The sequence below is a fragment of the Lontra canadensis genome, unplaced genomic scaffold, assembly GCF_010015895.1.
Source record: "Lontra canadensis isolate GAN:19392208 unplaced genomic scaffold, GSC_riverotter_1.0 scaffold4, whole genome shotgun sequence".
In the NCBI taxonomy this organism is placed as follows: Eukaryota; Metazoa; Chordata; class Mammalia; order Carnivora; family Mustelidae; genus Lontra; species Lontra canadensis.
The window spans coordinates 35,117,024-35,130,401 of NW_022630998.1; the positions used below are offsets into that span (position 1 = coordinate 35,117,024).

The 13,378-nt window shown below is 39.7% G+C and overlaps 1 protein-coding gene across 5 annotated transcripts in view; it reads right to left on the reverse strand.

The window, feature by feature from the left end:
• Positions 1–13,378, reverse strand: part of PDE8B (phosphodiesterase 8B) — a 276,199-nt gene that overhangs the window by 29,965 nt on the left and 232,856 nt on the right. For all 5 annotated transcript variants that reach the window (XM_032847981.1, XM_032847965.1, XM_032847993.1 and 2 more), the window contains exons 11-12: positions 5,545–5,587; positions 862–939 (exon numbers count right to left, since the gene is read on the reverse strand). In XM_032847981.1, coding sequence (XP_032703872.1) covers positions 862–939; positions 5,545–5,587 — 121 coding nt within the window. The remainder of the gene's footprint in view (positions 1–861; positions 940–5,544; positions 5,588–13,378) is intronic.

Below are 13,378 nucleotides of genomic sequence, written 5' to 3' on the forward strand. Positions count from 1 at the left end.
TCCTGCTGCTCCGCCATCACTGCAGCCCTCTTCTGTGTTCTGCAGCCCCTACTTCTCCACGTTCTGCAGGGGTGATGATCCCACCCCAAACTCTATGCTGAAGACCGAGCTAATCCAGTTCAAATTCTCTCATCCATGATCTTTTCCATCTAAAATGTTCTGTGTACATCTGAAAATATTTCAGTCCCTCCTTTTTCTTTACATCCTTGGTCCCAATCTTTCGCATGGCCTGTGATTTATCCATCTTCCTCTATGAATTATTCATCTTGTCTCTAGAGTCTTTGGTCCTTGCTAGTGTAGCCACTTCCCTCATACTCAGGTTTCACACTGTGACCCAAAGGATTGGAAAGTCCTTCACTTGTCCTTCCTGTTTATTCCGAGGTTACCATCCTACTGCTGTCCTTTCTACCTCAGTCACTAGTTATCCCTCTTCATGCCCCTAGAATGAATGAGTGAAATCCACTAGTTCTCAGTTCTTAAGCTTGCTGGTCTCTGCAGCATTTCTACTGCTGGTCATCTCTTTTCTCTTGCTCCCTTCCTGTTCTTGGTTCGCCGCCACCTCTCCTGCAGTCTGGGATTCTCTCTCTGCCACTGGAGTGACCTAGCTGTCAAAACTCTGAGCTGCTCTGGTGATTACGTGGCTCAACATACTTTAGGCATCAAGGAATATGCATGGAATCATTTCAAAGAGAAGACAAAGACTGTAAAAAGTAAAAAAGATTCAAAAGGCCCACAAGTTTTTCCAGTTTATAGAGAAAGAAAAGCACCTTTCATCAAGACCGTACTACTTGGGGCTTCTTGAGCACATTCCTCTGGCATCTTCTACTCCTTAGAAAGGTCAAAGAAATCTGAGAAACTTACCATCACTGCCTCGAGATGATATCGATTTCACATCAATGGACTCTTTCCTTCTGTTCTTGTATCTGAATGAATGAGACTCTAAGGATTTTAAATTAGGAACAGAAAGTGAGTAGTTTGCAGCTTATTTACAGATGAAGTTTAGACACATTCCCCCCCGTCCCCATTATCAAAAAAACAAGGTTCCTTTTTAAACCCTACAGAATAGTCTCAAGAAACAGCAAATCGGGGCACCTGGGTGGCTCAGTGGTTTAAGCCTCTGCCTTCGGCTCAGGTCATGATCCGAGGGACCTGGGATCGAGCCCCGCATCGGGCTCTCTGCTTGGCGGGAAGCCTGCTTCCCCCTCTCTCTCTGCCTGCCTCTCTGCCTACTTGTGATCTCTCTCTGTCAAATAAATAAATAAAATCTTAAAAAGAAAAAAAAAGAAACAGCAAACCACTTTTTCTTTGAATCATCAACACAAAATTATCAGTCATATTAATTGTAAAATGATACTCTTCTTGTGACACCCCATTGTATCATGGTAATAGGGCTTATTATCAAGGGCTTTGTAGTTCCATTAATAAAATACTTTTTAAAAAGTAAACATTAAAAGGGGCACCTGGATGGCTCAGTCGGTTAAGCCTCTGACTCTTGATTTTGACTCTGGTCATAATCTCAGGGTTGTGAGAGCCAGCCCGGCACTGGGCTCCTCACTCAGTGTGGAGTCAGCTTGATATGCTTTCCCTCTGCCCTACTCGCTGCTTGCACACGTGCACATGTGTGCTTTCTCTCTCTCTCTCCCTAAGTTAAATAAATAAATCTATTTTTTAAAAAAACCATTGGGGCGCCTGGTTTGCTCAGTGGGTTGAAGCCTCTGCCTTCAGCTTGGGTCATGATCCCAGGGTCCTGGGATCGAGTCCTGCATCAGGCTCCCTGCTTAGCAAGGAGCCTGCTTCCCTCTCTCTCTGCCTGCCTCTCTGCCTACTTGTGATCTCTGTCTGTCAAATAAAATCTTTTTAAAAATAAAAATAAATAAAAATTAAAAAAAAACATTAAAAACTGGGGTAAATTTGGGGGGTTCATTTCAACCTGAAGGACAGTACATGTAACTGGGTGGGGAAGGCTTTTACAGGGCTATCTGTGGAAATAAAATACTAGTGAGATGCACAGAAAGTTGAATTTATTGGAGAAACTAATATGGAGTAATTTTAGGTCCCTCTGAAAGGTCAGACCTCCAGATGGTCTCCTGAGGAGGTCATTTCATCAAATGAGACATACTGCCATTGCCAGAAAGGCAGAGAAGAAAAGGCACATTTTAAATCCCAACCATTTCCACAACTTGACTCTCGCCTCTGTCCCTATTTTCTGAGGGGGTGAAAAAAGCACTTCAATTCTAAGTCTTTGCTGACTTTGAATTTAACACCCAGAATTTGCGGCCATGTCAATCCAAGACTGAAGTACAGAGGGTGCGCTTCCTTCCGGTCAGGACCAAGAGATCAACATGTAAGGGTAGCAGAGTTGGTTTCAGAAACATGCATTTGCAGGGCACTGGGTGCTCATGGAGTGACCCAGTGGTTAGGAGAGAAACTTAATCTTAACAGCATCGCTCCTTACTGGGCTAAGACAGGAGGGGGACATGGCAGATTCCTGCAGGGAGAATGCATTTCTCAGACACCAATATTCCAAGAAAGAAAAAAAAAATTCCAGTGTTCATATTCCAAGAAAGAAAAAAAAAGATGCAATAATGCTCTTTTAAGAATTGTCCATTAGCATGAAAAAAAGTACAAGAGAGAACAGCAGTTAAAAGAATAAGCTCCTGGGTGGCTCAGTTGGTTAAGTGACTGCCTTCGGCTTAGGTCATGATCCTGGAGTCCTGGGATCGAGTCTTGCATCAGGCTCCCAGCTCCACGGGGAGTCTGCTCCTTTCTCTGACCTTCTCCCTTCTCGTGCCCTCTCTCACTCTCTCTTTCTCTCAAAATAAATAAATAAATAAATAAAATCTTAAGAAAAACAACAACAAAAAAAGAGTAAGCTCCAGAGCCCAACTGCCAATGTTCAGGTCTCTACCATGCCATGTACTAGCTGTGTAACCGTAGGAATGTTATTTCTCTGGGTCTCGATATCCGTATCTATCAAGTGGAGTTGGTCACAGCATCTCTCTCAGGCTGTTGGGAGACGTAAATGAGTTAATCCACGGCAGCAGCTAGCATGGTGCCTGCTACACTGTACATATGTAGTTCATGCTGGCTCATAGTATTAACTGTGTCCGTTCATTTGCAAATATACCTTCGAGGCACACATAGGATCATGTTACAATACTGTTCTGCTATTTGCTGTTTTCACTTCAAAATATGTCTTAAATACTTTCTTCTGGATCACCTTTTTTAACCATTTACTTTAGTGTCCCAAAAAATCTGATTCAGTTAAAAAAATTAAATAAGTAAACTTGAATTGTATTTATATAGCAAAAAGTGAAAAGCAGAACTATTATGAAGTTGATCTGAACACCATAACCCTACAGCCTTGTCTTGAGTGATATAACAAAATATTTACACTGTCCCTTTGGCTCATTTTGTCTTCCAGATTCTGCCTTAATAGTTTTCATAGCCTTGGATAGGAGTTTCAGAGTTTATAAAGACAGCAATGGGTAGTGATACTTTACATGACATTGTTAGGATCATATGGCGTCTTTCAAACCTTGAAAACTAACAGTGGTCCCTTGCAAGACACTCCTTTAAGTGCTCTTCAGGGACTTAATAATCTCACATTTCTAACACTCATTTACCACATAATAAATTAAATCTAACTTAATAAAGATTTAAGATTACATTCGAGATTTTAAAAACTCAAGAATTCCTCAAAATTTAATTTCTAAATAAAACTAAAGTAGGGGGGCGCCCGGGTGGCTCAGTGGGTTGAAGCCTCTGCCTTCAGCTCAGGTCATGATCCCAGGGTCCTGGGATCGAGCACTGCATCAGGCTTCCTCCCCACCTCTCTGACTGCCTCTCTGCCTACTTGTGAGCTCTGTCAAATAAATAAGTAAAATCTTAAAAAATAAATAAATTAAACTAAAGTAGGGAAGTTAGTTTCTTGTCTGGCTGGCTGAATTCTAAATCATTCACTAGAAATTACTCAAAGGTATCTAATGCTTATTCCTGATTTTATCTCAGCTAAAGTTAAGAGAATACAGCAACAGAAATTATTAAAAGTTTGGAGAAATTATTCTTCAATAAAAGGCCATTTAAATCAAATAATTCATTATTCATTCTACCAACAGATGCTTATGGAATGAATTTAAAAACCAGAGAAAATAAGGATAAAGGAAATTTAAATAAATTTATTCAATGACAAGAAGGGATATAATATCATCAAGTTTTGGGAAAAAAAAGCTAACATTTACTGAGCACCTACTCTGCAGCAGACATTGTGTTTAAATGTTAAAGTATAGAAATTATCTTTTATGATCATTACAACAATTCTGAAAGCTACATAATGTGATCCTCATTTTGCCAGTGAGAAAATGTAAACTTGGAGAGATTATGCAGGTAGCTCAAAGTCAAAGAGTTAGTCAAATGGGGGAACCTATGTTTTGTAAGATGGGATAGTTTCAACATAGCCATGCTCTGGGAGCATTTTTATTTGGTCTATTATGTGCAAGGCAATGCTGGGCACTGCAAAGGATATGAAAATGGAAGAGGTTTTGGCACCCAGAAGCTCATAAGTTAGTTAAAATATTACACTTGCTATGTACAAGAAATAAACTAAAACATCAGACAGAGACAGAGACACACCAGGAGGGAGGGAGAGGGAAAGGCAGAGTAGGGGAAAGGGTAGGGGAATGGAAGGACAATACCCCACAGCTAAGTATCAGGTACTGTTAGATATTATATACACTTTCTCCTTTACTCTTCCTAGCCACGAGATGGACATTATTAATTCGTTTTACAAGCAAAGAAACTAAAATGTAGAAGGATCAAATTAAGTCTGAGTGTGCTAAAATATGGACCATCCTAGAATCAAGGAGAAGGACTGAATTAGTAGCTCAGGGTCTAACCTTATACATTAGCATCTGGGAAAACCATTAACTAAGCAAAGAAGGTCACGCATGTATGCAGGAACAAGAATTTTAAGTCTTTGAGAGCAGACTGGTTTTTTGCTCTAATGATTAGAGAATTACAAACCTTTCAAATCCAATAGTCATCTGGTCTAACACATTTGAGGATAGAGGAGACAAAGGGTCAGACAGAGTATAAACTGAGGGGGAAGGGACTGAAATGGTGCCTCAGTGCTCTTGACTTCCTGCACAGGGCAGTCCATGCTCTCTAATCATCTAGCCACCGAGAGCTAGGAGGGAAGGGTAGCCTGTCCAGGGTACAACAGTATGTTTCCCCTGGACTTCTGGGCCACTCTCTTTTGGGTTTATTTGCTCTGCAAGGTCTCTAGCCAGCAAAATAAAACCAGGATGGGAAAGGCATTCAGTAGAAAAGGTTACCATGAATCAAGAGTCAAGTTTTGAAGGGATTCTGCTTGTATTCTGACTCTCTCCAGCCTTCCAATACCAGCACTCAGATTTTGGCACTCCAAATTCTGGGGTAGTGAGTGTCTACTTCTTCAGAGTAATTTAGACTTCTTCAGAGTAATTTATAGACTTGAACCCACCAGTGCCACCAGAGTGTGTACGCGTGAAATGGAAGTGTTCTCACCTGTCTGAGAATTGTCTCCTGAATCACGATGAATCTTGTGAAGCTGAAGTTGTTCAAAAGTTTGGGGAAACAAGAGAAAAAAATTTTAAATATGGTATTAGCTACATTTCCAGCTGAACAGTTTCATTAAAAAGCTCTGAAGATTCAAGAAATCAAGAAGTTACACAGATAATATGAACAGATGAAAGATGTACACCAACTGATTATTCTACAAATGCTCTAGTACATTCAGACACTTCTGGGATGCCTGAGCCCGAGAGCAAGGAGATACCCAAGGGATGTGCTTTCTACCCAGGACGTCTACATCTCCTTTCAACTGTTTCCATTTTGACCATTGCATAAATGCAGAAAGACAAAAATCTGTAACAATTTTTTATAAGGCTAATATATAACCTATTTAGATTTTAGACATGTTATAAAATTTTTCTATAATATAAAAATAATCTGAATTTAGGCCTAGGATTTTAAAAACCTCTCTAAAAATCTCTTCTAGTGTTCCTCAATTATGGACAGAGTTGATTTACAAAATGTTTATTCACAAAGAGATAGGAACTTAGGATGCAGCTTAACATCTACTTCCTCTCATTATCAACTTTGGTATCCTAATGATTTTATGCTAATGCTCAATAGATATCTGTCAAATGAGTGAGTCATTAATACTAGAAAATAATAAACACACTTTGGGATTTTGCATTTTTTTCCATTTATAACTAAGACATTGTTATTGGGGTGCATCTAGCTATATCATGCTTATTATCATGCTTCTTTGCTGCTAAATCATCCATTTCCAGTTGCTTCGACAATCAAGTCTCTGTACCTACTCACTGAATGGCATAAGTTAACCTGAAAAACAAGCCAGGTGACTGTGTAGAGCCAACACCAACTGTAATAGCCAGGAGTTCCCTACACATCAGATAACAGGTACGATATTCCAGCTTGACACAACCAATGAACAACGATCACGTAAAACTGAAGTGTTAAAGAAAGGGGGCTTTCTTCCACATTATGTGGAATCATTCCACATAGTCCGAGCCACATGATTATTGAAACAACTACACAGTCAGCCTGTGTGAAATCTTGTTCAAAATGTGTTTAAAGGCTGTGACACATTTATCCCATAATTGTGGGACCTTGTTATTTCTTCTGTGATCAACTGGTTTAAGTTTTTCCTTTACAGATAAAGACCATTTGCTACAAAGCTCCTGAGTGCAACGTGGATTTTTGATACCATACAAAATAAATATAACTTTAGCCTTGCAAATTGTTTTCTCAGTCAGCTTTAGCTCAAAACCAGGTCATCTTAAATACTTAGCTTTTCTCTCTGAATCAGAATACACCTCTCCTTTAGGAACGAAGGCCTATGATTTCCCTGATTACTCCAAAAAGCCCTTGTCTTTTATTGACCCCCACGGGCAAGCCGAATGATCTGTGGAGCTCCTACGCGGCTGACACAGCCCAACCCTGCCTTTCAGAAGCTAGTGCCATGGTCCTGGCCAGGGAGAAGAGGGAACAGAGGGGAGGGGAGGTGAGAGGTACCAGGTCCCTCTGCTGAGGTAGCTTCCCATCTGCCTTTCCCAACATAGGATGTGGTATTTGGCCCTTTTGGAGCAGCAGTCAGGCACACCCCCAAAACCACTGCCCCTGAGACAGTTCACCTAGCGCTGATGGACTCTTTCCTATGGACAGGAACAAAGCCTGGAAGTCACTCCCTGATGTCACCTGCTTTACAAGCGGAGGTTTCACAGGGCCACATTAGCACCTGTCACTCAGGACGCGTCTCAGGAGTCACTTCCTGATCCTCTGAGTTGGGAGCAGTGCCTGAGGCCCTCTGCTGGTTACCCTCCAGTGGCACTAGGCTTTCCTCAGAGCTTCCCGGCTCAGGTTCCCTCCTTCCCTCTTGGGAATACCTCCCCCTCCCCAACCCCTTTCACAACTGAAGATTCACTTGGATGAAAATTCTTTAACAGTTCCAACTCTTTTCTTGGAGGTCTAAACCCACATTTATAACTTGGCATGAATGAGTCCACTGGAATTATTGCCTCATATTTCTCATCTGTGTTCTCTGAGGAAGTCAACAGGGAAGGAGCTGCTCTGTAGTTGGCTGTTCTCCAAGAAGCAGCCAGGAGGGTAACCTGGGCTGGAGGGCTGTGGGGCATGGAGAGAGACGGAGCGGCTGTGCCATGACAAGGGCACCATCTCCTCCATGTCTGCCATGTGCTAGCACCTTTGCATTTGCCATCAGGCTAGTCAGAACAATACCCCTGGCAGAGGAAGGACCATCATTCCTCTGATAGATGGGGAAGCCGAGGTTTCACTTGCCTGACCCTCCCAGCTAGTACACAACAGCACCCAATTTCTAACTGTGATCAACGGCTCCAAACCCACTTCCTCTTTGTCACAGAGCTCTTTACAGGGAGGACCCACAAGGGAAGCTCTGGGCCCAGGCCTGTTTAATTGGGGTCTGAGGACAACATCCTCTGTGGGACAGGAGGGCAGCTCTTTGGAATACAATTTCCTTTGAAAGTTTGGGGAAGGCTTGAATCTCTGCTATCTATAGGTTTTGTCACATGTATGCTAAAGTAAAGCAAAGCAGTCATAATTCAGTGTCCCCAAGTCAACCACTGTCTGTGGAGTGTTTTTGTTTTCCCTTTTGTGAAAGAAAGCTTAAAGTGTAAAATGTGTCCACATGAAGTCATGACTGGGAATTTGGATCCCTGTGTTTCTGGGGAACCTAATGCTTTAGCACTAAGTTCCTACAACATGAATACCGCGGGCCTCGGCCTATGCTGCTCCTGCCAGAGCTCAAAGCTGTGATTTCTTAGCAAGTCCTTGGAAGCTTACACCTTGTTTTGGGGGGGGGTGGAATTTATCATTTTGAACCTTTAATTATTTAAAATGTTACAGGTTCCCACAAATGTTGCTGTCCTTGTGCTAAATGCTTTGTTTACAAAAACATGATTATGCTTGGCTCTAAAAGGCCCCACAAATTCTGGGTTTTGTGTGTATGTGTGTGGAAGAGAAAGATTTCAGGGTCATCTGATTGTTTTCCTCTTCTGGAATAACCATTTAAAACCATTTTTATTTTCTCTACACACCCACCACAGTGTCTAAAAAGAAATTCTGTCAAGGCTGTGGAATAGCTGGAACTCTCATACCTTGCTGGAGTGAAGAGAAAATTGTACCATTGCTCTGAAAACAGATGTGGCAGTCTCTTATAAAATTAAGCATACACCTACCCTATGACCCAACTCCTCAGTATTCAGCTTAACTCCTAAATATTTACCCAAGATAAACAAAAGCATATGTTGTTCCCCAAAAGTCTTCTCTAAGAATGTTCAAAGGAGCCCAAAACTGGAAACACTCCAGAAGTTCATCAACAAGGGAAATAAACTGTGGTCAACTGATACAACGGAATACTCTTCAGCAAAAAAAAAGAAAAAGGGAAAAATTATGATATATATAACACAGATGCATCTCAAAACATGGTGATGAGTCACAGAAGCCAAACATAAAAGCATAGATATTGTATGCAACTCTAGGACAGGCAAAACTCATCTGTGGTTAAGTATTCAGAACATGTTCCCTTTAGGGGTGGGAGGGGTAGGAGTAGAGGCAGGGATATATGGCAAGGCCCGGAGAGAACTTTTGGGATAGTAGATTTGGGACCTTGATGGGGCCTGGATTACAGAGGTATGTGCATCTGTCAAAACTCAAGGAATGCTATACCTAAGATCTGTGCATTTTACTATATATAACTTTCACCTAAAAAATGAGAAAACCTGGATACAGGTATTAAACTCTAGTCAATAATACACAGGGTAAAGTGCCAAGGGGTGAAATGTCCTGCTATATGTAACTTAGTTTAAAAGCTATCAAAGACTAAGAGGGACTGATGAATAATCAAGGATAGGTGGATAGATGACTGAGCAAAACGGTCACTACACGACATAGGTGGTGGCCTCGTGCATATCTACTTACAATTCTTCTGACTCTTCTACAGGTTTGAAAAATTTCATAATAAAATGTGGGAAGATTATATATTCAACTGAGAATATGGAAGAATGGCTAAAAATTGCAAGTCTGAGCTATAATTTAAAAGTCTGTAAAAATAAATAGGATGAAGGCAATTTAGAAAAACTTGAAACTGAGCAAAGTGAATTACATGTCATGGTCCCAGGAACTCCCAACCTACCATGAGCCTGGGTATGAAAATGATGTTCCACTTCAAACTGTAACTAGTGAATTGTAAATAGCAGCTGTCTTAGAAGTGTAGATTTACCCAGTTAACTATTTAATAGACGGATTTTAATGATTTCACTGACTGACTTTATGAATTATGTAATTACAAATGAACCTAAATTCTCTTATGTCTTATGGAAGAAAAACCTTGAGAAATAATTATATGAAAACAAGACTCTTAATATAATATGTTAAAATTAATTTTTTGAAACTGTAAAACCATGGGACTTTTTAGCAGTTAAAATGAGTCAAGGCTAGGATCAGTGTAATAATAACAAGCAAGCAAACAAATACTAGATAACTCCTTCAACCTGCATTTCAGAGTCACCCTGGGAATCTGAACGGCATTTGGTAGAAACGTCCAAGGCTGCTTTTGTCATTATGGAATGGCCAAGTTATAAAAAGCGTCAGTCTCAATTCAAATTGCCAGATTTCCCAATGTATAAACCTGGGGTGTCCATCTTTGACGCTTCTTTTTCTCTCGTCCCCATACCTAGTCCATCATCAGATCCAGGAAAATCTCCCTTCTCAATACCTCTGGGATCACCCCCTTCACCTCTCTCTACTGCCAGCATGCAGATGACTGTCAGCTCTCATCTTACCTCAGCCATCCCTCCCAGCCCAGCTCATTCTCAACTCTTTCGACCAGTGTTACCTAAACTACATTTAATCCTGTCATCTTCCTGCTTAAAACACTTCCCAATGGTCTTAGGGCCAGCCTTGTGGGACAGCCTGGCTGTGGGGCTGTGCACTGTGGCCTGGCCCCTGCTGCTCTGCTGGGCTACTGTCTTGCAGGCCACCACTGGCCTCCATTCCAACCCCCTTGTTTTCCCAGGCTCTTCACTACCACAGAACCTTTACACATGTGACTCTTCTGCCCAGGAGGATCTTCCAAATCTACCCTCTTCCCTTTGCCTCTTTGCCCTCTCGATGTTTGCCAGAAGGTAATTTTCACAGGGAAGCCCTCCCTTCCTCAAATAAATAAATCTTTAAATAAATAAATGTCAAATTTTAAAAACAAAGAGAATTTCAAAAGCTGGAAGGAATAAGTAGTTATGTAAAAGGGAAACTCCATAAGGCTATCAGCTGATTTTTCAGCAGAAATGTTTCAGGCTAAAAGGGAATGGCATTATATATATTCAAAGTTCTGAAAGGAAAAAAACCTCCAACCAAGAATACTCTATATGTCAAAATTATCATTCAGTACTGAAGGAGAAATAGTATTTCCCCCCAAAAATGTTAAAGGCATTCATCAGCACTGAACCTGACTTAAAAGAAATGTTAAAAGGACCTCTTTAAGTGGAAAAGAAAAGGCCATAATTAGAAGAATACTATGAAAGGAAAGGAGATTAACAAAATAAAAATTTCTAAACAGTTGTGCGCATACATAAAATGGTGAGTGGGATAGTAAAATAAAGTTCTTTCAGACTGTGTTCAAACTTAAGTGACCATCAACTTAATATAAACTATTATTACTTAGGAAAACCTGTAATAGATATACAAAAAGAGTAAGAAAGCCAAGCATAACACTAGAGTAGGTTAAAAAAAACAACAACCACACACACAAGACAGAGAACAAGATAAGAAGAAAGGAATACAAGACTAACAGAAAAACAATGAGAAAACAAAAGGGTAGTAATTACTTACCAACAATTAGTTTTAAATATAAATGGTCTGAGAGCCCCAATCAAAAGACATGGGTGACTGAATGGACAAAAAAGAACAATACCCATCTACATGCTTCCTAAAAAGAGACTCACTTCAGACCTAAACACACGTACAGACTGAAGTGAACGTGTGGAAGATGTTTCATGTAAATGGAAGAGGAAAAATAATAAAGCCAGGATAGCATATTTATATCAAAGTAGACTTTAAAAGGAAGACTGTAATAAGAGACAAAGGAGGGCACTACACAGGGATAAAGGGATCAACCCATCAAAAGGATATAATTATTTTAAATATCTCTGCACCGACAAATTTAAATATCTATGCACACAACACTGAACCACCTAAATACAGAAAGCGAATATTAAGAGACATAAAGGAAGAAACTGGCAGAAATACAATTAACATCCCACTAACATCTATGGATAGATCAGACAACAGAAAATCAGTAAGAAAACAGTGGCTTTGAACAACACACTATACCAGATGGACTTAAACAGACATATACAGAACATTCCATCCCCAAAGAGTAAAATCACATTCTTTTCAAGTGCTTGTGGTACATTCTCCAGGATAGATCACATGTTAGACCTTAAAACAAGTCTCAATTAATTTAAGAACAGTGAAATAATATCTAGCATTCTTTCCAACCACATAGTATCAAACTAGAAATCAACTATAAGAAAAAAAAAAAAAACCTCGTAAAAACCACAAACATATGGAGGCTAACCCAATGAACCACCAATGAGTCAACAAAGAAATCAAAGAGGAGATTAAAAAAAAAAAAATACCTAGAGAAACTTGAAGATGAAAACGCTGGTCTAAAATCTTTGGGACACTGTGCAAATAGTTCCAGAAGGGAAATTTATAGCAATACAAATCTATCTCTATAAACAAGAAAAATCCTGACAGCCTGACCTTACACTTAAAGGACCTAGAAAAAGAAAAACCAACGAAACCCAGTTAGTAGAAAAAAAAGGAAATAAAAAAGAGAATAAAAGAAACAGAGACAAACAATACAATAGAAAAGATCACCGAGACCAAGAGTTGGTTCTTTGCAAAGATAACAAAATTGATAAATCTTTAACCAGACTCATTAAGAAAAAAAGAAGACCCAAGTAAGTAAAATCAGAAATGACAAATAAGCAACAACTGATAGCACAGAAATATGAAAGCCCTAGTAAAAATTATATGCCAAATAATCGGACAACCTAGAAGAAATGGATAAATTCCTAGAAACATATAATCTTCCAAAATTTAATCAGGAAGAAATAGAAAATCTCAACAGACTGATAACTAGTATGAAACTGAATTATTAACCTAAAGTTCCCAACAAAGACAATTCCAGAACCACAAGGATTCACAGTGAATTCTACCACACATTTAAAGGAGAGTTAATACCTATTCTTCTCCAATTATTACAAGGAAACAGAATGAAAGCTTCCAAATATATTATACAGGGCCCACATTACTCTAATATCAAAACCAGACAAAGGCACTAGACAAACAACACCCAAAAACAACTAGGCCAATATCCCTGATAAACATAGAGGCAGAAATCCTCAACAAAGTATTAACTGAATTCAACAATACATTAAGAGGATCATGCACCATGGTGAAGAAGGATTTATTCTGGAGATTTTAGGATGGTTTAATACCCAGAGAAATAAATCAATGATACCACATCAAGTAAATGAAGGATAAAAATCACATGATCTTCTCAATAGATGTCGAAGAAGCGTTTGACAAAATCCAACATCTATTCATGATAAAAACTCTCAACAATGTGGGTATAGAGGGAACCTCAGCTTAATTAAAGCTATGCATGACAAACACAATAACATTACACACAGTGTTGAAAACCCAAGAGCTTTACCTTTAAGATTAGAAACATGACAAGGATGTCCACTCTTCCCATTTTTATTCAACA